Source organism: Gymnoscopelus microlampas (genome assembly GCF_963454915.1).
Source record: "Gymnoscopelus microlampas genome assembly, chromosome: 12".
NCBI classification, from domain to species: domain Eukaryota; kingdom Metazoa; phylum Chordata; class Actinopteri; order Myctophiformes; family Myctophidae; genus Gymnoscopelus; species Gymnoscopelus microlampas.
In genome coordinates this window covers 39,285,497-39,307,618 of record NC_139949.1, presented here as the reverse complement: position 1 = coordinate 39,307,618, position 22,122 = coordinate 39,285,497, and the positions used below count along the sequence as shown (strand labels likewise).

The following is a 22,122-nucleotide window of genomic DNA, read 5'->3' as shown; positions in this document are numbered from 1 at the left end:
TGTGAGCTCATACTGTAGGTCGGCTATTCTCGGCGTGTGATACCACATGATGACCAAGTATGAATCAGGCTTAACTCTCTGTCTTTCAGATCCTGTTGCCTCTGATCAACCAGTACTTTAAGAACCACTGTCTCTACTTCCTGTCCACGCCTGCTAAAGTTCTTGGGAGTGGAGGCCATTCCTCAAATAAGGAAAAGGAGATGATTGCTAGGTATATACAAAACATCATACACACAACACACACAAGCTGTGAACTGAAACCTTTTCCTCATTTTACTTTGCCCTTTTTTGTTGGCTTTGATTTCCTTAAACTTCCTCTCCCTTCCTTTCCTTTCCTTTCCATTTCCTTTCCTTCTATAGTATCTTCGTTAAAATGTCCGCTCTGGTGAGACAGAGAGTTTCTCTCTTTGGTAAGACGTCTGCTCTCACACAGAAAGTTTCCAACTGTTTGTCCTCTTGTCTATGATAGCCTATTGAATTATAAAAATGTCCCTCACACAAAACTGCATTGATCTGCACTGGTTTATGGTCTATGGTGTGATCTTTGCAGGAACGGATGCTTCAGCAATTGTTAATTGTCTTCACATTCTTGCACGATCATTGGATGCCAGGTAAAGTAATGTGGCTTTAGATGACTATAGCACACAATAATGCAGATTTAAGATGCATGCATGAAATGTGTGTAAAATGTATTTATTTTTATGATTATAGGACAGTAATGAAATCTGGGCCTGAGATTGTGAAGGCAGGGTTGCGGTCATTCTTTGAGAGTGCTGCTGATGACATTGAGAAAATGGTTGAAAACCTCAAACTGGGCAAAGTGTCTAAAGGCAATCAGGTAATTTTAAGTATTTTACAGCTGACTCGGTTGAAATCTACTGTTGTCTTCCTTATCCATGGCTGGAAAGCCATATGGCTTTTCTTTAAGGATATATATATTTTTTGTCTCCGCCAGGCCGAAAGGCATGGCGAGAGAGTATGTTTTACCCCCTGTCCGTCCGTCCGTGTGTCCGTCCGTCCGTGTGTCCTGTCCTGTCCGTGTGTTACAGCTAATCTCCGGCACCGTTGGCCCGGTCGCTGTGAAACTGTGCACACACACTCCCTGGATGCCAATTCAGAACCTCTGCCCCCAATTTTTCACATGGGCCTGTTATAGCGCCACCAGGTGGCCACAATAACTGACCTGTGCTCCGAGGAGCACTTTTTCTAGTTTTTATTCCTTTATTTTGGATAGTACAGTAAACGGGGAGAGAGAGAGAGACAGGTATTGACACGCAGCAAAGGTCATCGGGCTCAGGCTCACTGTCATCGGGCCCAGGCTCGCTGTCATCGGGCCCAGGCTCGCTGTCATCATTAGAGCCTGGTATGCGCCTTAACCACTAGGCCATCAGCGCCCCCAGCCATATGATTTGGGGCCCCACTTGCCCTAGTTGCTTGTTATTTACATTCTTAACATTTCATCAGTGTACCTGAAATATCCTTGGTCTGTGACCTTTACCTGTGTAACTGGCTCACTACTACTCACTCTCCACCCAATGCGCACATGTTTATTTTGGCATTTTACATGACAGATAATTGTGTTCTAATTCCAGGGGCGTAGCCACGGGTGGGCATAGGTAGGCCTGGGCCCACCCACCTGGCTGTTGTGCCCACCCAAAAAAAAAAAGAAGATTTTTTTTTTTAACTGTGCCTGTGCTCTGTGAGTGGAGGCGGACTGCGGACGCGCGGAGGAGGCGGACAACGGGGCATTATTTGCGACCTGTCAATATTTTCATGAAAATGAAGGCAAAAATAAGAATTAAATAACATAATAAACCCGCAAAAGACCCGCAAATTGCGCAAAAAAGTAAGATTTTAACCGATAATAACCGGAAAAAATCGCGCGCGCACATGGCACTCATGCACGCGCGCGCAGCGCGCGTGCATGAGTGCCCACCCACAAATCCCCATGCCCAGCTGCTGCCAGCTTTCTGGCTACGCCACTGTCTAATTCATTCTTCATGACCACCAGTGCAGTCTAGCAGTAGCTCTAGCAGGAGATCTACGCTTTTCTAGTGTATTGTGTGTTTAGTGGAGTTTAGTTGGGCCAGAATATCCCTTAGCTGTAATTTCAGTAGTGTTTATGGGCAACGTGTACCAATTCAGCATTCTTCCATTTGGGTCCCTAGCCACTCAGATATTTACAAGATGGCACTTTTACAAGCCAGCGGTATGAAAATCCTTCGGCACTAATAGGCGACTGGTTAATCATTTCCCAAACTCAGGAGCAGGCATCCCCTTTAGATCTGGGCGAATGGTCTTCACCTGGGACCCCAACTAGCACAGAGGCAGGATCTACAGTATATGAATTCTGGATGACCGCCAGAGTTCTCTGTCCCTCTGAATCTTGGCGAGAAGATTATTTTGTAACAGACTAGGGGATGATGTGGGGTTTTACACTGGGGGGCATAGGCCCTGTCATTCCAGGTCAAAGGTGAATTTGTTGGTATAATTAACTCAACCTCGGTGTCTATGATGGAATCATCCAGTGCTTGAAGCATTCAGAAATCGTAGAACCATAGCTACTTGCCTAAAAGTCCTTACACATCAGCTCATGTTGTGGGCTTGTAGATCTACTGTTTCTGGCAAATGTTCAACCCAGAATAGTTGGGGTTCAAGTGGTTAAGTCTTGTTTTAATGTTATCAGATAATATAATAAGGCAGATGTTGTTTTCTGTATGGTGTACTTTGTTTTGTAATTTTGTAATCAATTCTCTCCTCTAGGGCAAATATAAGAGTAATTTGATTTTTTTTTCTTTTTAAAGCAAGTGAAAGGTGTGTCCCAGAACATTAACTACACCACCATTGCCCTCCTCCCGGTTCTCACCTCCCTCTTTGACCACATCGCTCAGCACCTGTTTGGAGATGATGTCATGCGTGAGTCCAGTCACTGGGTTTACCATTTAAACTCTCAGTGAACTAATACTTAGTCAATCTGGGAACCCCTTTTTTATTTTTTATTTGCTAAAACTGAATCTGTCTTGAGAGATTAATACTTACTTGACTAGGGGCAGCTCTGTACTTGGTCTGCTCCAAATCTCTTCACCTAAAATAGTCGATCTACGAGCTCACAACATGTTTCATTGTGACGAACCAGTTTCATTGTGACGCATTGTATGCTTGTAGATCAGCTAATTCTTGCCAATTGTTTTCCCCAGAATAGGGATGCTCGGGTTCAAGTAATCAATATTTTTTTCCTTTTTTTTCACCAAATGGGTTCCCAGATTGAGGTTCAAGTGGTTAAAGTTCTTGATGCTGTGACTGACCATTTACTCTTTCTTGTGGTATGGCTAACAAAAGCTGTCTTTGTTGCTTGCATACAGTGGATGATCTGCAGATGTCATGCTATCGCATCATGTGTAGCATCTACTCCCTGGGAACAGTCAAGAATCCACATGTCGAGAGGTGAGTCCGAAGTTACACAGGAGAAGTGTGTTGCCTGGGAATTTGAAGGTCCTTAGGTGCTTTACACATACTACAGTTTGGCTCCCCAACCCCTCTTTGACCCACTTGTAAGTTTAAACTTTTTACTGTATGGTTGCAGCTGTTTCTATACTGTATGGTGAACTGATTTATGCATCAGGGAGACTTTCATTGTGTTATAAAAGTACTTTTTGATTGGTTAGAGTAGAGCCCAGTTTAACCAACCATAATACCACTGAGGTATTATTATTATGTATTTGTTTATTTGTTTGTTTGTTTATTTGCTTATTTATGTATTTATTTATTTACCTCCCAACTTGTTCTTTAACTTTCTAGACAGAGGCCGGCTGTGGGAGAGTGTCTTGCTCACCTTGCAGCCGCCATGCCTGTCGCCTTCCTGGAGCCCCATCTGAATGAGTTCAATGCCTTCTCTGTGTACACCACCAAGACACCCAGGGAAAGAGCCAGTGAGCGCTTATCTTATCCTTAAATCACAAGCGAGGACAGCTGAACACGATCACTGACAACACATCCTGTTGTGCTGGAAAACAGAGTACAATAACACATGAATAGAAAACAAGTGAATAAAAAAAACAAACATATGCACATCTTGCTCATGAATGTTGTTTTCTTCTACTCTTTCTCTCCGTTATGATCCCCAAAGTCTTGGGCCTTCCCAACGAGGTCCAGGAGCTGTGTCCGGACATCCCGGAGCTGGATACCCTGCTGAAGGAGATCGGAGACCTGGCGGAGTCAGGGGCTCGCTACACCGAGATGCCCCACGTGATCGAAATCACCCTGCCCATGTTGTGCAACTACCTGCCCCGCTGGTGGGAGAGGGGACTCGAGTGCTTGCCCGAGCTGGAGGGCCGCATATGCACCGATGTCACCTCGGAACACCTCAACCAGTTGCTGGGTAGCATCATGAAGATCGTCGTCAATAACCTGGGTATTGACGAAGCCTCCTGGATGAAGAGGTTGGCTGGTGAGGGACCACCTTTAATGCCGTTTGTGTGTGCTAGCATCAGTGGAGGAAAGTAACTTACGTTTTTTACTCTCAAGTCCTGTACTTTCTTTTTTTAAATATATATATTTGGAGGTACTTTTACTTTACTTGTAATTTGCTATTACCTTATACTGCTACTACACTCTCAGAGGCAAATACTGTACTTCTTACTCTACCACAATTATTTGAACACTTTAGTTACAATTTACTTTGTAGATTTAGATTATTACAAAACATACATACAATTAAGCCCAATTTTATACTTTGTTTATTAAAAAATAGCCGATCTACAAGCTCACAACGTGTCGCAATGTGACGTGTTGTGAGCTTGTAGAGCAGCTATTTTTTGAAAGATTTTGATAACATGTAACAGTATTTCTACGTTTAAAGTAAAATAAATCCTTCTTCCACCAGTGTGTAGCATACACCTGCACGTGTGCGTTGAGTGTTTTGTCCTCCAGTCGCAACGACGTCCCTTTCTTTCTTCCCAGTCTTCTCCCAGCCCATCGTGAGCAGGGCAAAGCCCGAGATGCTCAAGTCCCACTTCATCCCGACCATGGAGAAGCTGAAGAAGCGCACAGGGAAGGTGGTGGCTGAGGAGGACCACCTGCGCATGGAGGGCAAGTCGGAGTGCGACGAGGAGGACGGCACCATACGGGACGAGTTCGCCGTGCTCTGCAGAGACCTGTACGCCCTGTACCCTCTGCTCATCCGCTATGTGGACAACAACAGGTACTGTGGAGCATTGGTTCTCAAAGTGTGGTCTGGGGACCCCCAGGGGTCCTTGGGGGGGATACCAAGGGGTCCCCAGCTAAATTAGTTAATAAAACGTCACAACCATTTTAACCCCTTTATCCATATTTTATACTTTGGCTATTCAAAGATAGCAGATATACAAGCTCATAGCGTGGCACTCGGTAGATTTGAAAAATCTTGAAAATGTGTGCAAATCTTTAAATATTTTTATTTTCAAAGGCGAATATTTTTAACACAAATCTTTGCTTCTGAGGGTCCCTGGCACAGCATATTGTCAGGTGGGGGTCAGCGGCCACATACCAATTTGGGGGTCCTTGGCACGAAAAAGTTTGAGAACCACTGCTGTGGAGGAACAAACAAGTAAAGGTTTTCATTCCATGAATCATTTTTATAAAAGAAAAACTAAATAGCCCTATTTAGTCACAAAGGCGATGAGAAATTAGCATTTGATCAACACAGCAAGTATGTTCGCCATGATGATACATACCCAGCGTTTTTTTTGCTCTGGGTAATAAAAGGAAAAAGTATCGGGTGCTCATCGGACCCTGAAATTGGTTATTTGTCAGTCTCTAAATTTGAACTTGAAATGAGTCCCTGGTGTGATTTTTTTTTTTCTTCCCTTGACAGGGCAAGGTGGTTGACGTGCCCGGACCCAGATGCTGAAGAGTTGTTTCGAATGGTGGGAGAAGTATTCATATTCTGGTCCAAGTCCCATGTGAGTATACTCATTTGGCTGAGAAGGTGGCATGTATACTAAGTCTTACATTTTCTGGGGGGATGGTGGGTGGGGAAAGTACTTTCCTTTCTAATATTTCCTTTCTAAAAGGTCCCCAACCTTTTTTGCACCAGTGACCACTTCCATGTTGTCATAACATGTACTTAAGCACAGTACTCAAGTAAATGTACTTAGTTAACTTAGTAAACTGTACTTATGTCGTGTTAACATTTAACACCTGTTAACATCACTATTGTCAATCTTCGCCCAACACTCAATCCCTGCATTTAGAGCAGACCAGTTGTAACCAGGTAAATGGCAAAGTTGTAGCAAAGTAAAAAGTAGATAACCGGCTCAAAAATATACTCGAATAATATATTTCTTTTTAAAGGAACACGGATTCATCCTTCTGCTTTTGATATCCCCTCACCTCTGGTTATTCATTTGATCATCAGTGAGGATCATGTTTTATCCTATTCCCCGCTATTGGTCAGACTGAATGTCCTTTTGGCCCCACAGCCGTGCTGACCACATGCTCTCTCTCTGTACTTTTCATGTTTGCTCAGAATTTCAAGCGAGAGGAGCAGAACTTTGTGGTGATGAATGAGATCAATAACATGTCATTCCTCACCGCTGACAGCAAGAGCAAGATGAGCAAGGTGAGCGAATCAAAGGAAAGATGGAAACGCTTTGACACACAGTAAAATATTGAGTCTAATTTCACACTTTCAGTGTTAATTTAGCTTTCACGTTTACATTAAGACTCAGGATTTTGCTGCGTGGCTGTCATATATTATGCCGTCTTTAGATGCCATATTTGTGCATCTCCAGATTACCTGACATTATCATATTATGCTATTTTGTGTCCTGGATTTTATCATTTCTCTGTTATTTCCCCCCACAATGTTATATTTTGCTTAATTATTTGAACCATGTTAGGTGTGATATGTAGTATTAATTAATGCACTCTGCAAATGTAACATTTTACGTCATGATGCTAGCATTTCTGTATGCAACGCAAGCTTTATAGTCTTGCACCTTTTGATATTAATCCAACTATGCAAGCCAAGACAGAAAGGCTCCATCTTTACCAGGTACCGTTGGCATCTGTACACATTTTAGGCCATTATTACTTTATTCCTGTGGTTCTCAACTCTGGCCCTGTGGACACACAGGACTGCTGGTTTGTATTCTAAGCAGCCTGACCAGGGACTTACTTGGGCCAAACACCAGGGGAATGCAATTGAACACTGTTAGAGATAGACAACATTGAATAGTCTGGGTCTCCAGGACCACAGTTGAGAACAATACTGACTTTAAATACTGTAAGTTGATCAGATTTGTATTCCAGGTCACAATTTATATTACAATGGTCTCATTCCGGTGTATCAACACATGACAAAAGTGTTGTAGGTATGTCTTGATAGTGTGTACAAACTAGATGGAAATCGCACTATGGAAACTACGTAGAGAACACAATGCACAGTGCATTATTACAAATGTATTATCATTATCATTATATTCACATGCCGACTGTTTGTATATAGACAGTATTAATGTGTGTAATAGCAATGCTATACAATGCTACGGTAACACACCGGAATGAGATTAATGTAAAGTGAATGTGTCCATTATAATATTTTGTTATTGATTTTGTTAGAGCAATAGCAGCTGTTTTAACTTGATTCTTTATTTTGACTTGTCCCCCTTATCTCTCCTCTGTTGCATTGATGCTGGGTTTTCCAGGGCGGGGACTCAGAGGTTAGACTTTGTTCCCTGCACGCCCGCTGTGCTGTCCGCATGGCACCTCACCCTGGGGGGAGCTTTTCATCAACCCCTCCAGCACACTGGCACATCAGATCCACACACACACACACACACACACACACACACACACACACATACATGCACAAAAGACACACGCACTAGTGCATCAGCGCGTTCCGCTCAGAAAAGCATGACGCGGCAAACCAAATCCAGCACTGGTGACAAATACTTTCTTTGTACAAGCAGCTGTATCTGCTTATCAGCTAATACCTTGCAATCCATCACCAGTGGAAAAAGAACTCAGTCCAGAGTTTGTCATCGCTATAAATACACACTTACTTCCAGGAATAGGAGATGAAAATCCTGGCCTGAATTTTACTTCACAGAAGCCACCGACATGTATTTTGTATCTAGTTACATTGGCACCAGTGACTCATTACACATTCATAGGGCCACGCTTGCGTACGTGGACGGTTATGCACAATCTTGGATTGTGGGTGACTTTGTTAACAACAACACAATAGTGTATTTATAGTACCTATTCATTCACCTTTTATTTAACCTTTATTTATTTTCTTTCGGAAATACATTTTCGATGATGCAGAGATTACAAAAAGCATAGCACGACACGATCATAATATTGAAATAAGAACAGGGTAAAAGCAAGGTTGTGTATGTACTGTAAAATCAAGCAAATACACATATCATATCAATATACACATTTTGCTTAAAGTAACATTCTACAAAAGGATACATATAACTGGATTGATACAGCTGTAGCCATGTAGAAGCCCTATTCATACATCTAATAGCGCATCTATCCTGCATTAAAATTCACATTATATTTTTTGTGATGGAAATACAAAAAAGGTTTTCCAAACAACTCCTCATGGTGCGTTCAGAGCTCTGTAACTTTACAGTAAAAAAAAATACTTCTGCAATGGCTACACCTGTAACACAGAAAAGGGAGAGACACCTTTCCTGTACAAGATCAACACCGGACGATAGGGCAGACCCCCCTAGCCTGTGGGTGGCGCCCCTCACGTCCTGCCAGTGTGTGAGGGGGGGAGTCTGGATGGGCGCTTGATGAAAGTACTCTGCTGTAGAAAGTCGGGCTCATGGCACTGAGATCTTCCACTGGGCCTCAGGTCTGTGGTGAGAGCGCAGTGCCATCATCCTGCCACTGGAGTTTGCTCTTTAGTTTGATCAATAGTTGGATTGGAGTCGTCTTGTCTTTGCCATGTTGGTTTCGTTTTGGGTTTTTCTTGTGGAAGGTTGATTGGTATGTAGCTTCTTTTTTCTTTTTTCTTTTACTGTATTGCAACTTTTTGTTTTTATTTTGCCTCTACTAGGGGATAACATTAGTCTTCCTCTCTGTGCTCATGTCTTCATACAGTAGGCTACCTCCCCTGGAAATTGTGTGGAACCATGCCATGGTTCAGTTTCCATTACAGCGCCCCCTGCCTTCTCACCTGCACCGCGCTAACACATGACCTGGTGCTGAAACTTAACTGTCAGCGGGTTTTGATGCAGACATTACTCAGTTCCTTTACATGTATTCAATGATATTACTTGAGAATTAATTACATGAGGAGAGAGAAAAAGCATCCCTTGAAAAATATTTTTGTGCCCTCTTTCCTCTAAGCTAGCCTTTCATAACACACCAGAAATGGCACTAAATTGGAGACGCTGACACTGCTAGGAGTTATATCTCATATTCACAGCACATGCACACAACACTAGCCAAAAAAAGAAAAAAAAGAAAACAAACAAATATTTAAATGCAAAGCTGAAAGTTTAAATGATCAACCCCCCTCCCCCACCTCACATACTGTCAATCTGCCAAAGGATTTCTCTATTTGTAGAGCTGCTTTGCGTCCTCTCCTGTTATTGTGAGGCGGCCATTACTGTGCAGTCATCTTGTTATCTCCACTCTCTGACCCAAATCGATTAATCATCATAATACAGAGAACTATGCACACACCCTCACAATGTCAACTGTCTGCAAGTGCATTGTGAATGGCAGTGGTTTTCAAACTTTGTGTGCCCAAGGCACACCAGTGGACAAGCCAAAATCTGAAGACACACCTCTAGTCATAGCGAAACTAGTAGCCGGTCTACAAGGTCACAACGCGTCGCATCGCGACACCTTGCGAGCTTGTAGTTCTTCTATTTTTGCTTTTTTGGTTCTCAAAGTGGGGTCCGGGCCCGCTCAAGGACCAATGGGGGTCCCCGGACCCCACTTTGAGAACCACTCAAAGTGGGTTTCAAAGTACATCATACCAGTGGTTCTCAAACTGAGGTGCTGAGGCACACCAGTGTGTGCTAAATGATTGGAGTGTGTAAATGGAGTTATAGGCCTATTAAGCATAGTAAACTGGGGGTCTTTGAAATGAAAAGGTTTGAGAATCACTGATGCATGGACTCATGCACAAGGAGCAGGCCTGAGCCGTGCACATAATAGAACAGTAATGTACCCTCACAGGAACAGGTCAGGAGTGCGGGAGGCGAGCACATGGACGTATCCCACACACACTCTGGGTTTAGCCGTGTGATCATGCTCATTCTTTGTTACAGTAACCGCTTCCTATCGGTGTGAGTCTAAACATGTAACGTTGCAATGTAGCTCTGTCACTCCCCAATGCTGCATGCATGACATGTTTAACTTCTCACAAGGTGCTGTTTCTGTCGCTTGCCAGTATGCACATTCATAGAGGGTTGTTTTTTTCTGATTTGCTTTTTATGTGGAATGCCGAGTGCATGGATGCTTACTTGAATGGATTGCACCAGCATGTTTTCTTTAATTTATGTTTATCAATGCAATTGCGCTGATTTCCTCTTCTGCAGCTAAAAGAATGATCCCTTCCAACCTCCCCTTGACCAAAGCCATACATTTCCCAGTTTCGCCCTCACCATTTCTACCCATTTCTGCTGTACCCACTCCTTACTAGCCAGAGCTCAGAGGGATTATGATGTTTGCGGTCCACTCTGCCCTACAAAGACAACCAGCAGTAACAGTAACAGTAATACAACATAAATAAGTGAATACAGAATAAATGGACCATGTACTCCAATATTACAATACGTGTTTCCAGTTACTGTTATACAGTTACTCTGGTTGCAGGTGCAGACTTTTAAAAAACTGTGCGCTCTTATTACTTGGTTTATTAGGCCTACTGATGCACATATTAGTTCAAACTACTTAAATGTAGTTTATGTAGTTTGTTCTAAAAGCAAGCTGTTTCAGTCTCACATTCAAATGTAAATATAATAAAATAATATATCAATATATATCGATAGTTGCAGCCCTGCTGTTACTGCTGGTTACTGCTGGTTGGTTTTGTGGGGCAGCAGAATGCTCCCCTCCAGAAAGCCGAGATGAAGACGATCTAAGGGGAGGTATGTGATAGAAGGCTGTGGTGGGAGATGATCCTACTGTACAGCCAACTGGAGCAGATGTGGGGCCGGAGACAGAATAATGTGCATCAAGCAGATCTGCTTCACTTTCACTCGTTTAGCATTTTGTTCATGCGTGTCTCATAGTCAGTTGCAGCTGGATATTTCTTCATGCACAAGTCTACCGGTGTTATGAAGAGTTTATGACTTTGTGTGTGTGTGTGTGTGTGTTTATCCTTCCTTTACCAAAAGGTAGGACGATGTTTAATAGGACACAGCAAGTCACAAGTGCTTGGCACAGAACATCGCTGAGTATAATTTTTGTCCTGAATAGTAAAGAATCATTATTTGAGATATATTGATGAACATGTCAAAAGATTTTTTTTTTACCAAGTTAATATTTTTTGTTTTCCATTTTTTACACAGCCTTCGAGTGGAGAGGTATTTTGTCGACTGCATTATTTTGTGTGATGTGGAAAATAGAATGAGTTGCACTTTGTGCTATGGAAGTGTCATAGCAATGCCGAGCATTATGGTACAGTAGCTAGTATAGTAGTTGGTTGGTTTTATTGACAAGGGCTTTTTGTCTGTGAAAATGGCCTTACCTGGCATTGAATCGGGACTGTCGTGTGTTCAATGCAACGCAGTGTTTGCTTTTGGTATGTTCACCTCGCACATGGTGGTTTGTGCCCTGGCACTTCGTAAGAAAGCGTGAATGCCTCTTGGTCCTTTATTCTCTCTCTCCCAGGGCGGGGGCTCAGACGCAGAACGTACCAAGAAGAAGAAACGGGGAGATCGTTACTCTGTGCAGACGTCGCTAATTGTGGCCGCCTTGAAAAAGATGCTCCCCATCGGCCTCAACATGTGCTCACCTGCTGACCAGGAGCTGATCAACTTGGCCAAGCTCCGATACTCTTTGGTAGCCTTTTTCTGCCTTTGAATAAACCCCACCAAGTACAGTAGTTGTTTCTCAAGAGAATGGCATGTAAGCGTCACACTAATGACTTGACATAAATGCTGATTGGTATGATGCTGATCTTCAGTGTTTGTCAAAAAAGTGGGACTTCTTCAGTGTACTGCATACTGTATTATTTGGATGCTGTGAACAAGCAATTGTCAGTGAATTCAAAGCTGGAAGAATGAGTTCTTAAAATTACGAACTTAAAAATGTATTCATATAGTAGCCTGCACGCTCAGATACCAAGTTTTAAGAGTTTAAGTTGTGATGATAACGTTCACCGAAAGGTTGTTTTGCTCACAGAGAGACACTGATGAAGAAGTGCGCGAGTTCTTGCAGGCCAACCTTCATCTTCAGGGCAAGGTAATGGGGTGGTTCTGTAAGTTAGAGCTTTTTAAGTTGTCATTTGGCCTTTAGATTAAACTTTACTTTGTTAGTACAAGTGCCAAAATAAAACAGATGCTTCAATAATTACAGATGCAAAGTATTATGTTTAAAGATGACATGTTCTAGAGTGTGTTTGTCTCAGCCAATCACAGCGATGGGGACATATTTTTCATTGCGGTTCATCTTTAAAAAGATTAAGTGTTAAATTGTGAATTATGTTAAGTTTTCTTGATGTGGTTTATGTGCAAACACAAATTGCAAATTCAAGTAATAACCAGGAAATAAGTTTAATTCATTACTTCTGCTTTTGACATAGTTTGTATCACATTTCTGAGCTTCTGTCTTTTTGGCAGTAGTCTACTCACAGTATAGTGTGTGCAGACCCTGGACTTTGACAATTCCATTGGTTGAGCCTTTAATTGTACCACGCTTTTTAGGCAGAACTGGTCAGTGTTCCTGATTGTTGTGCATAGGTTGACAACCCATCTATGCGCTGGCAAATGGCTCTGTACAAGGAGATGGCAGGGAAGGCTGAGGATGCTGACAACCCACAGAAGGTTGTGAAGAGAGTACAGGAGGTGTCTGCTGTCCTTTATCATATTGAAGTGGTGAGTAGCCAACATTGAAGCGACAACACCCAACAGGGTTCGATTTGTGGAAAAACAGGGGGATGGACATTTTCTTAACCACTTAAGGTATACCTTGTCATCCAACAAAAAGGAAAATATCTGATGTACAAGCTCTTGTGAGCTATTAGATCTGCTATTTTCACTATTTTTTATATATACTGTAGATAGATATTAGAACGTTTTGGAAAAAAAAGAAGCTGTGGTTAACATACATTTATTAATTACTTTTTTATATTGTGATATTATTATCAAACATATATATCAAACATGTCAGACATGTTCAGTATGAACAGAAGCAGGGATAAAACATATCCCCATCAGCATTAAAAATGAATGACCAGGGTTGGTATCAAAAGTAAGGGTAGATTTATTCGGGTAGTCTAGAATGCTCCCCTCCAGAAAGCCGAGATGCAGACGATCTAAGGGGAGGTATGTGATAGAAGGCTGTGGTGGGAGATGATCCTACTGTACAGCCAACTGGAGCAGATGTGGGGCCGGAGACAGAATAATGTGCATCAAGCAGATCTGCTTCACTTTCACTCGTTTAGCATTTTGTTCATGCGTGTCTCATAGTGAGTTGCAGCTGGATATTTCTTCATGCACAAGTCTACCGGTGTTATGAAGAGTTTATGACTTTGTGTGTGCGTGTGTGTGTGTTTATCCTTCCTTTACCAAAAGGTAGGACGATGTTTAATAGGACACAGCAAGTCACAAGTGCTTGGCACAGAACATCGCTGAGTATCATTTTTGTCCTGAATTGTAAAGAATCATTATTTGAGATATATTGATGAACATGTCAAAAGATTTTTTTTTTTACCAAGTTAATGTTTTTTGTTTTCCATTTTTTACACAGAATTCGTGTGGACAGGTATTTTGTCGACTGCATTATTTGGTGTGATGTGGAAAATAGAATGAGTTGCACTTTGTGCTATGGAAGTGTCATAGCAATGCCGAGCATTATGGTACAGTAGCTAGTATAGTAGTTGGTTGGTTTTATTGACAAGGGCTTTTTGTCTGTGAAAATGGCCTTACCTGGCATTGAATCGGGACTGTCGTGTGTTCAATGCAACGCAGTTGGTATCAAAAGTAAGGGCAGATTTATTCGGGTAGTCTGTCTCAACATGGAATTTTTCTTTCTTAATACAGTTTCAATTGAACAAATTGTTTTTATTTTGCCACCAGTGCGTGCCTCTTTTCTCTAAAAGAACATAATCGTATAAAACTCTGCTGGTCTAGACGGAGCGCCCCTTTAAGTCGAAGATGATGGTGTGGCACAAACTGCTGTCCAAGCAGAGACGCAGGGCAGTGGTGGCCTGCTTCAGGATGACACCACTCTACAACATACCCAGGTACGGTGATAGAAGAAGTACTCACATGTTTTACTTAAGTAAAAGTATCAATACTGCAATGTAGATATACTCTGTTACACGTAGTATTCAAAATATTCTTGAGTAAAAGTACAAAAGTATCAGCATCAAAATATACTTAAAGTACCAAAAGTAAAAGGACTCATTGTGCAGAATGTCCCATTTCACAAGTTCAAAATGTATCAAAAGTATTTCGAAAATAGCCGATCTACAACTTTTGAAAATAGCCGGTCTACTGTACAAGCTCACAATGCTTCGCATATTAGCGACGCATTGTAAGCTTGTAGATCTGCTATTTTCAAATGGCTGAAATATACATAGGGCTGAAGGGGTGTGTTTTGTAATAATAATCAAACACACTAACCCCTGTTAATAATAATCTACAAAGTAACTAGTAACTTTCAAAGAATTGTAGTGGAGTAAGAGTACAATATTTGTAAAGTATAAAGTATTGAAAATTGGAAATACTCCAGTAAAGAAAAAGTACCTCAAAATTGAACTTAAGTACAGTACTTCAGTACATGTACTTAGTTACTTTACACCCACTGCCAAGGTAAACAACCAGCCACATTCAATGAAACCTAAAAACTAAATTTATTCTACACAGTAAACGGAGGCACTATGTCCATCAAAGCCTTTTCTTCCCCAGCTGAAAGCAAGCTGGTTGCTCATGTCCAAATGCCTAGAGTTGAAAATATTTCAATTCAATATTTCGTTTCCAGTGTAGCGCAAATACACGCCGCTCCGATTGAAAACCATTCAAAACATACACTGCACTCAGGAAAGAAGGCCTCCGAGGACGGAGCCCCTTAGGGTGCGGTCACACCGAACTGGAATTTTACTGTACCTACTGCATGGGTAAAATGATTTTACCTATGAGTCATAGGTAAAATTCCAGTCCACCCTCATAATGAGGGTGGATTCTGCCAATGCTTTTCAATGGGAACGGAGCGGTTTGTTGCCATTGGAGGATTTCCGCAAGAAATCTCTCCGTTCCCATCGAAAAGCATTGGCAGAATCCACCCGCATAGGCAGAACTAAAGTTCGGTGTGACCCTTCGGACATTGTCACACCAAACAATGGCTGCCGGCTGATAAACTAAAGTTGTGGGGGCCGACTGTTTTTTTGCAGCCAGAGTAGCTTGCAGCGCTTTCTGTCCGAATAACCAGTGACGCACCTGTCACTCACTTTCAGGACCCACCCCGTAGCCCGCAGTTGTTCAATTGCGAGCACCATGTCGCTTCCTGAGTCTTGGGACTGCCCACCTTCGACTCACTCGTTTGGACAGAGGGGGAAAAGCAGCATCTGTCTCGAGCATAGACATGGCGTATAGAACGTTTAAACGCAAGGTGTGCGCGACACACAGAAAGATGCGCAAGACCATAAACCACGCCATTCCCATTGAAAAGCATTGGCAGAATCCACCCTCATGTAGAATTAAAGTGCGGTGTGACCGAGTGTAAAAAATTGCCAAAATGGTCTAAATACACAGCACAGTTGTTTTCAACAATTAATTGCAGCATTTTAACTGCGTGACTGTACAATGTTTTTTTTTTGGTTATTATTTTTTATAAACCAATGTGTAATAGCCTTATATAAAAAGTGAGTACTGAAATCAATAGACATAATTTTGGCATTATTTTTTATAAACAGTGGACTGATCTAGTGTAGATGCTCGGCTATATCATGGAATATATATCCTAATGCTATTTCCTCTGCAGAAGAACTTTATTGTATTACTTGTCTGAGAACACGTGCAGGGTATTACTAATAAATTGGTTTCACATTACTTTGCCGCATATAAAATGTCATTGTGTGCTGAATATATACTGCATGTAGACTAATGTATGGACACCGTGGCTTTTAGGAATATAAATCAATGCACTGCAACTCAATATCTGATAAACAACTGGTTGTATTGTTTCTCTCTCACAGAAGCACTGAAGGCCAAAGCATTTTACATTTAAAATGCATGAAAGACTCAAAGATAATTCTATGTACATTATGCTCATACATTTTGTGTGCGTGTTTGCTTCCATCACAGGCACAGAGCTTCCAACATGTTCCTGGAGGGCTACAAACGTAACTGGATCCACACAGAGGGATACTCCTTTGAAGACAGGATGATAGATGACTTATCAGTGAGTTTGTTGTGCCATTTTCCATGAATCTTTAGCTTAAAAACCCCAGCAATGCTCCGCTTTACATTGATGGAAGTTAAAGCTGCAGTCTGCTGGTACGGTCCTTTAAAGTTAATCTCTAGTCGTGAGTCGTGACTATGTAATCCATAAACAACTATTGTGAATACATCTTTATATGAACAAATTAGTGGAGCAGATTGCTGAAACGATCTTTCACTTGGTGATACAAGCACCAAATTTGGCACACAAGTGCTTCAGAACCTACTCTCTCAGAAAAGTACGAGATCCACTTGAAAAAACAATATGGCCGCCATTTTTCAAGATGGCCGCCATTCGAAGTGGTTTTAAATGGTGTTTGAACTATATTTTGATTGAATAATCCTATTTTGATGGTCTATACATCCAAATATATGTTTTTGAGTATGTGGAATCCAATTCTGCATTTACAAAATTTTAATTATTGGATATTATGATGATACAAATGCTGTGCTGTGCTGTGCTGTGCTGTGCTGTACTATACTGTACTGTGCTGTGCTGTACTGTACGGCACTGTAGGCACTGTACGGCACTGTATTATACTGTACTGCACTGTACGGCACTGTACTGTGCTTTACTGGACTGGACTGGACTGTATTATACTGGACTGTACTGTATTGGACTGTAGTACTGTACTGGACTGTACTGTATTATGCTGGACTGGACTGGACTGGACTGCACTTTGGTCATATGGAACCAAAACGTAACAGTTTGGTTCTTCTTTTAGTCCTCACATTTGCAGACACACAACTGTGTACACTTAAGCATGAAGTGGTAGCATTTGCATCGTCCTCGGGATTCAGTCTTTTAGACACATTTTGTCAACTGCTCACAAGTCTGAACAATAGGTGGAGGGATTGTCCAGACCTCTCCATCTTTTTGCCAGCCACAGTTGGCAGGGCTTTCAGTTTGCATTTTGCACACTGTTGCCTGACATGCAGTTTTCTTGCCTTTACCATGAAAAGCTGACACAACTGTCTTTCCACTGGCGTGGAAGGACAGCATGCCACTGGATTTCTCTGGGCCAACAATTACTACCATATCATGAATTGGCAATCACCTAATGGACTGACCCTGGCCAAATTATACCCACATAATTTCTAAGCCTGCACTGACTGCAACAACAAGAATATCTGTGTTGCATGCCTCAATCAACACAGACTTCATTTGTTGCTTGGCTGCATGGAGAGTATGTGTGAAGATGCTGGAGTCAGCTTCTTCGTGGTTGCAAGGACTTAAGCCTTCAAGGCTGATGAGTTTGTTTGTCTCCCGCGCTGGCACATCCTGTCAATTCAGGTGCGGCAATCTAACTACAATACTACAACAAACTAAACTTGTAGTTGAGATATATACAGGGGCTTATTAGCATTTGTGACATTAACGTATACTACAGTACAAACTACAATGAGTACACCACTACAACAGTTAGTAAACTACACCTACAGCTAGTACACTACAAGCCGACACTGAACCCCATGCTGAGTCTCACAGCAGTGATGTCACCAGTGTGCCCGGGTTGTGCTTTGACATCACTCTTATAAAAAATGACAAACCAATAGAGCTTGACCACAGCATTTCAATGAATGATCATGGATGTTTCCCTTCAACTTAATGCAATATCTGTGATCAGACAGCTTCCGAAAATGCTCATTTTGAGTCACGTAATAACCGCCATCTTGAAAACTGGCGGCCATATTGGAATTCAATTGACACTATTGAGTTCTTCCAGTCAGAATACATTCATTTTGATGTTTGGATCATTAATACATTTGTGTTCATTCAAGTTTTACTTCAAAAAACATTTATTTTGCATTTGATGAGGCGGCCATCTTGAAAACTGGCGGCCATCTTGGATTGTCAGCTGGATCTCGTACTTTTCTTAGATAGTACATCCTGGACATCATTTGTGCCAATTTTGGTGCTTGTATCACCAAGTGAAAGATTCTGATGGAATATTGACTTAATATGCCCCACTAAATCTGTATGGTAGACTATGCTAAAACATAACACAACTGCGGTGCTCGTGCAATTTCAGTGCTCGAGCAGGAGACCGGGGTTTGAATCCAGGTGTAACAGCCCAAAATACCCATTTTGTTTTTCTTTCTTTTCTTTTTTCACATCATCATTATTTTAGTAATGCATTATTAAAGGACAACTTTGTTTTTTCACAACCAAGGTTTATATTTTAGCTTGTAATTAAAGTAAATAAATGATGTGTGTTATTTTTTTTTTTCATTTACTGCTTTCTATAGTTTTAGCAATTTTCATGATATATTTTTACAGTGGGCTGGGGCATTCTGTCCGGTGGCTAAATATGCCATTTTTACACAATAAAAAAGGTCCTGTGGTCTTTGATGGCCAGATGTGAGTTACTGGGGGCTAGAAGAGCTACTGTAAATAATAATAAAGAAAACGCCGGGTTATTGTGTAAAACAATACATATTTAGCCACCGGACAGAATGCCCCCGCCCACTGTAAAAAAAGATTGCGAAAATTGCTAAAACTATAGAAAGCAGTAAATGAAAAAAAAACAACACTCATCATTTATTTACTTTAATTACAAGCTAAAATATAAACCTTGGTTGTAAAAAACTAAAGTTGTCCTTTAAGTAACATCTCTCGAGTCCAGATTATACCCTTATATACAGTAGGAGGATTATATAGGATGTACTTAACAGGAGAAATATCTGGTCTAACCCAAAATATATAAATTGTGATGTGGGGGGGAAATAACTCTGGACATTGAAATACAGATTTGTTTATGAAAGAACACAAGGGGGTATAATCTGGACTAGAGAGATGTTACTTAATAATTAGTCTCGCGTTACCAGACTGTTGCCTCCCACAATTTTCAAATGTTTCCGGCATACAGTCTGAGACTCGGAAGCTCTGATCATGATTAGAATATAAACCGGATGTGGAGCCTCCACTCCATTTCCGTTTCGTCTTTACAGTCGCGCAAATTTATCCTAATATAAATACAAATCATCTAAGTATACATAGCTTGCTGCTTAGCAGAAATGGAAATTAAAAAGTAAAGCGTAAAGATATTTTAAAAGATATTTTCGTGAACGGAAGTGCCATTTTCCTCTCTCGGATTTTGGGAGTTGTAGTTCCAGACTCTATATAGCATTCAGAGATTGTGGAATAGTTGTCTGGCTACACGAGACTACTTAATAATGCATTACTTAAATCATTTTGATGTAAAGTACACAATTAATGAAAAACACAAGGGGTATATTCTGGACTAGCCTGTTTTATAAACTGGGGTATGAACTGGACTAGGGTATAAACCAGGCTAGCCCACTTTAACCCCCGGTATAGTTTGGCCTAGGGTATATTTCGGGCTGTTAAGCCTGTAAGGACATGAATCTTACGGATTGCATCTTAACCAAATTCAAATCTGGGATCTTCCCAGTGAAAATAAAGTCTGTCCGTTGGTTCCTGGCCAACTCCACTTGACCCATTAAATGTTATAAGTGCGCTGCTCAAGTGCAACTGGACAGTAATGTGGATGTAGATGTGTCTCATTCACTGCCCAGGTTAACCCTCAAAGTAAAATCCTCAGTGTTCATTTATCGATTTGTAACTATGAGAGCATAGGCGGCGGGTAATGAAGGCTAGGGTAGGCTAAGCCTTCCCAAATGTTATCCTGGATTTTTTTTTAAATTGAGCAAATTATATATAATAAATGTGCGCAGCATTATCTGTATAAATTGGTCAATATCTAATCCTAACCCTAAAACCGAAATAAAGTAACCAAAAAGTAACTTTATCCACGGTAAACCCGAAAAAAATCGCGCGCGCGCGGGAGGTGGACACATGCACGCGCGCTGCGCGCGCGTGCATGTGTCCCGTATCAGCCTTCCCAAATGTCGGGCTCACCCGCCGCCTATGTATGAGAGAGTAAAACTGTACGAGTCCATTTGGTCAGATATGTACCCTCTCAGAGTTAAATAAACACGTCCGGATTTTACAGTGTATGTGCTATTGTTCTCTTTATCCTTATATCTCAGAAAGCCATGGACCAAGAGGAAGGAGAGGAAGAGGAAAAGACGGAAACCAAACCAGATCCCCTTCACCAACTCATTTTGCATTTCAGCCGTACCGCTTTGACGGAAAAGAGGTTCAACTAGTTCAGACTCTCAAAATGTCGTAGCATAACTGTGAGGCAGGGCATTAGTAAAACAAAACAAAACAAACTAAAAGGGGAAAATTGTTTCATTGTTTTGTTAATTAAAAAAAAAGATCACAACTAAAAAACGGTGTGACTGCACCCTTATAGTGTTTTTCTGTAGAATATCATGATCATGAACTATTACTGTAATGCACATACAAAGAGTGATCGTGTCCCTTTAAGTGTTGGCATATTGTTGTTTTAGAAAGAGTTTTATCATGTAGTTTTTACAGAGTTAAAATGTACCCACATGCACTGCTAAATATCCCGTTGTTTAATTTTTGTTTTCCCCCTTGTTACAGTAAACTTGATACGGATCACCTTTATATGGCATACTCAGATATTATGGCAAAGGTGAGTCTTCATCACATCAGTTCAATTTGAAGTTGAGATGCTTCTCCATATCTTTACCTATGCAAGAAAATATGAACTGATTTATACTATAGAATGCTACAGGGATGATGTCTGTCGGCCACCTGGAAGTTACCTCCCCATGGCTTACCACCACTGATTTACACTTGCTTTGGGTTTCTGTTAACCACTTAAACCCTATATTCATTGACCAGTGTCCCACATGTCTCATTTTTTTCCCTCTACACCAAATCTCTTTTCTGTATAAATCTGCTATTTTCGACGAATGTTCACCTATTATGGCATCCACAGAAAAGGGACGCTAGGGTTCATGTTTTTAAGAAAAGAACCTCTGTAGCAAGCTCAACACTCTTCTTACACCTTTTCAACTGAGATCTTAACGGTGTCATGTCGTAGAACAAAACATTAAACTCTCACAGGCTTAGGTAAATTATGGCATATCCGAATTACTGAGGATAACAATGTTACTGTCTTGTGTGTGTGTGTGTGTGTGTGTTTTAGAGTTGCCATATGGGTGAGGAGGACGAAGGGGAGGAGGATGAGTTGGAAAAAGCTGAGGATGAGATGTCCTTTGAGGTGCGACAGTCAGAACTGGTAATGGGCGTGGAGGGGCAGGGAACCGGGAACACACACTGGAGTGGTAGCTCTCTACGCATCGAGTGACCTCATTATCCACCATCCATATCTCTTTCCATAATGATCTCTTCTCTTTCCCTCGTTGCTGCTTTCCGTGTCCTGTTTGTCTGCGTGTCCTGTCCTCTGTGCCTGCATTCTGTGCCTCATGCATGTGATGTGTTGGAACAGAGGCCTGCTGTGGTATATCGCCAACACAGTGAGGAAGGGAACGCCACCATGATGGAGGAGTGAAGCCTGATTTATATTTGTGTCACACACCGAAAACACGCGCAAAATATGCGCACAATTAAGTATAACTCAGGCTTAAAGATAGAAGG

General features: G+C 41.4%; 1 protein-coding gene across 3 annotated transcripts in view; it reads left to right on the top strand.

Annotated features, from left to right (window-relative positions):
* The window catches only part of LOC311056918 (ryanodine receptor 1-like), a 115,123-nt gene that overhangs the window by 61,696 nt on the left and 31,305 nt on the right, over positions 1-22,122 (top strand). For 2 of the 3 annotated variants that reach the window (XM_084073766.1, XM_084073765.1), the window contains exons 63-81: positions 90-211; positions 361-410; positions 551-611; positions 712-838; positions 2,805-2,916; positions 3,363-3,444; positions 3,799-3,929; positions 4,127-4,447; positions 4,960-5,200; positions 5,852-5,939; positions 6,506-6,598; positions 11,851-12,021; positions 12,364-12,423; positions 12,921-13,055; positions 14,313-14,425; positions 16,488-16,584; positions 20,637-20,746; positions 21,100-21,151; positions 21,671-21,763. In XM_084073766.1, coding sequence (XP_083929892.1) covers positions 90-211; positions 361-410; positions 551-611; positions 712-838; positions 2,805-2,916; positions 3,363-3,444; positions 3,799-3,929; positions 4,127-4,447; positions 4,960-5,200; positions 5,852-5,939; positions 6,506-6,598; positions 11,851-12,021; positions 12,364-12,423; positions 12,921-13,055; positions 14,313-14,425; positions 16,488-16,584; positions 20,637-20,746; positions 21,100-21,151; positions 21,671-21,763 — 2,259 coding nt within the window. The remainder of the gene's footprint in view (positions 1-89; positions 212-360; positions 411-550; positions 612-711; positions 839-2,804; positions 2,917-3,362; positions 3,445-3,798; positions 3,930-4,126; positions 4,448-4,959; positions 5,201-5,851; positions 5,940-6,505; positions 6,599-11,850; positions 12,022-12,363; positions 12,424-12,920; positions 13,056-14,312; positions 14,426-16,487; positions 16,585-20,636; positions 20,747-21,099; positions 21,152-21,670; positions 21,764-22,122) is intronic. The other variant, XM_084073767.1, reaches the window with a different exon arrangement.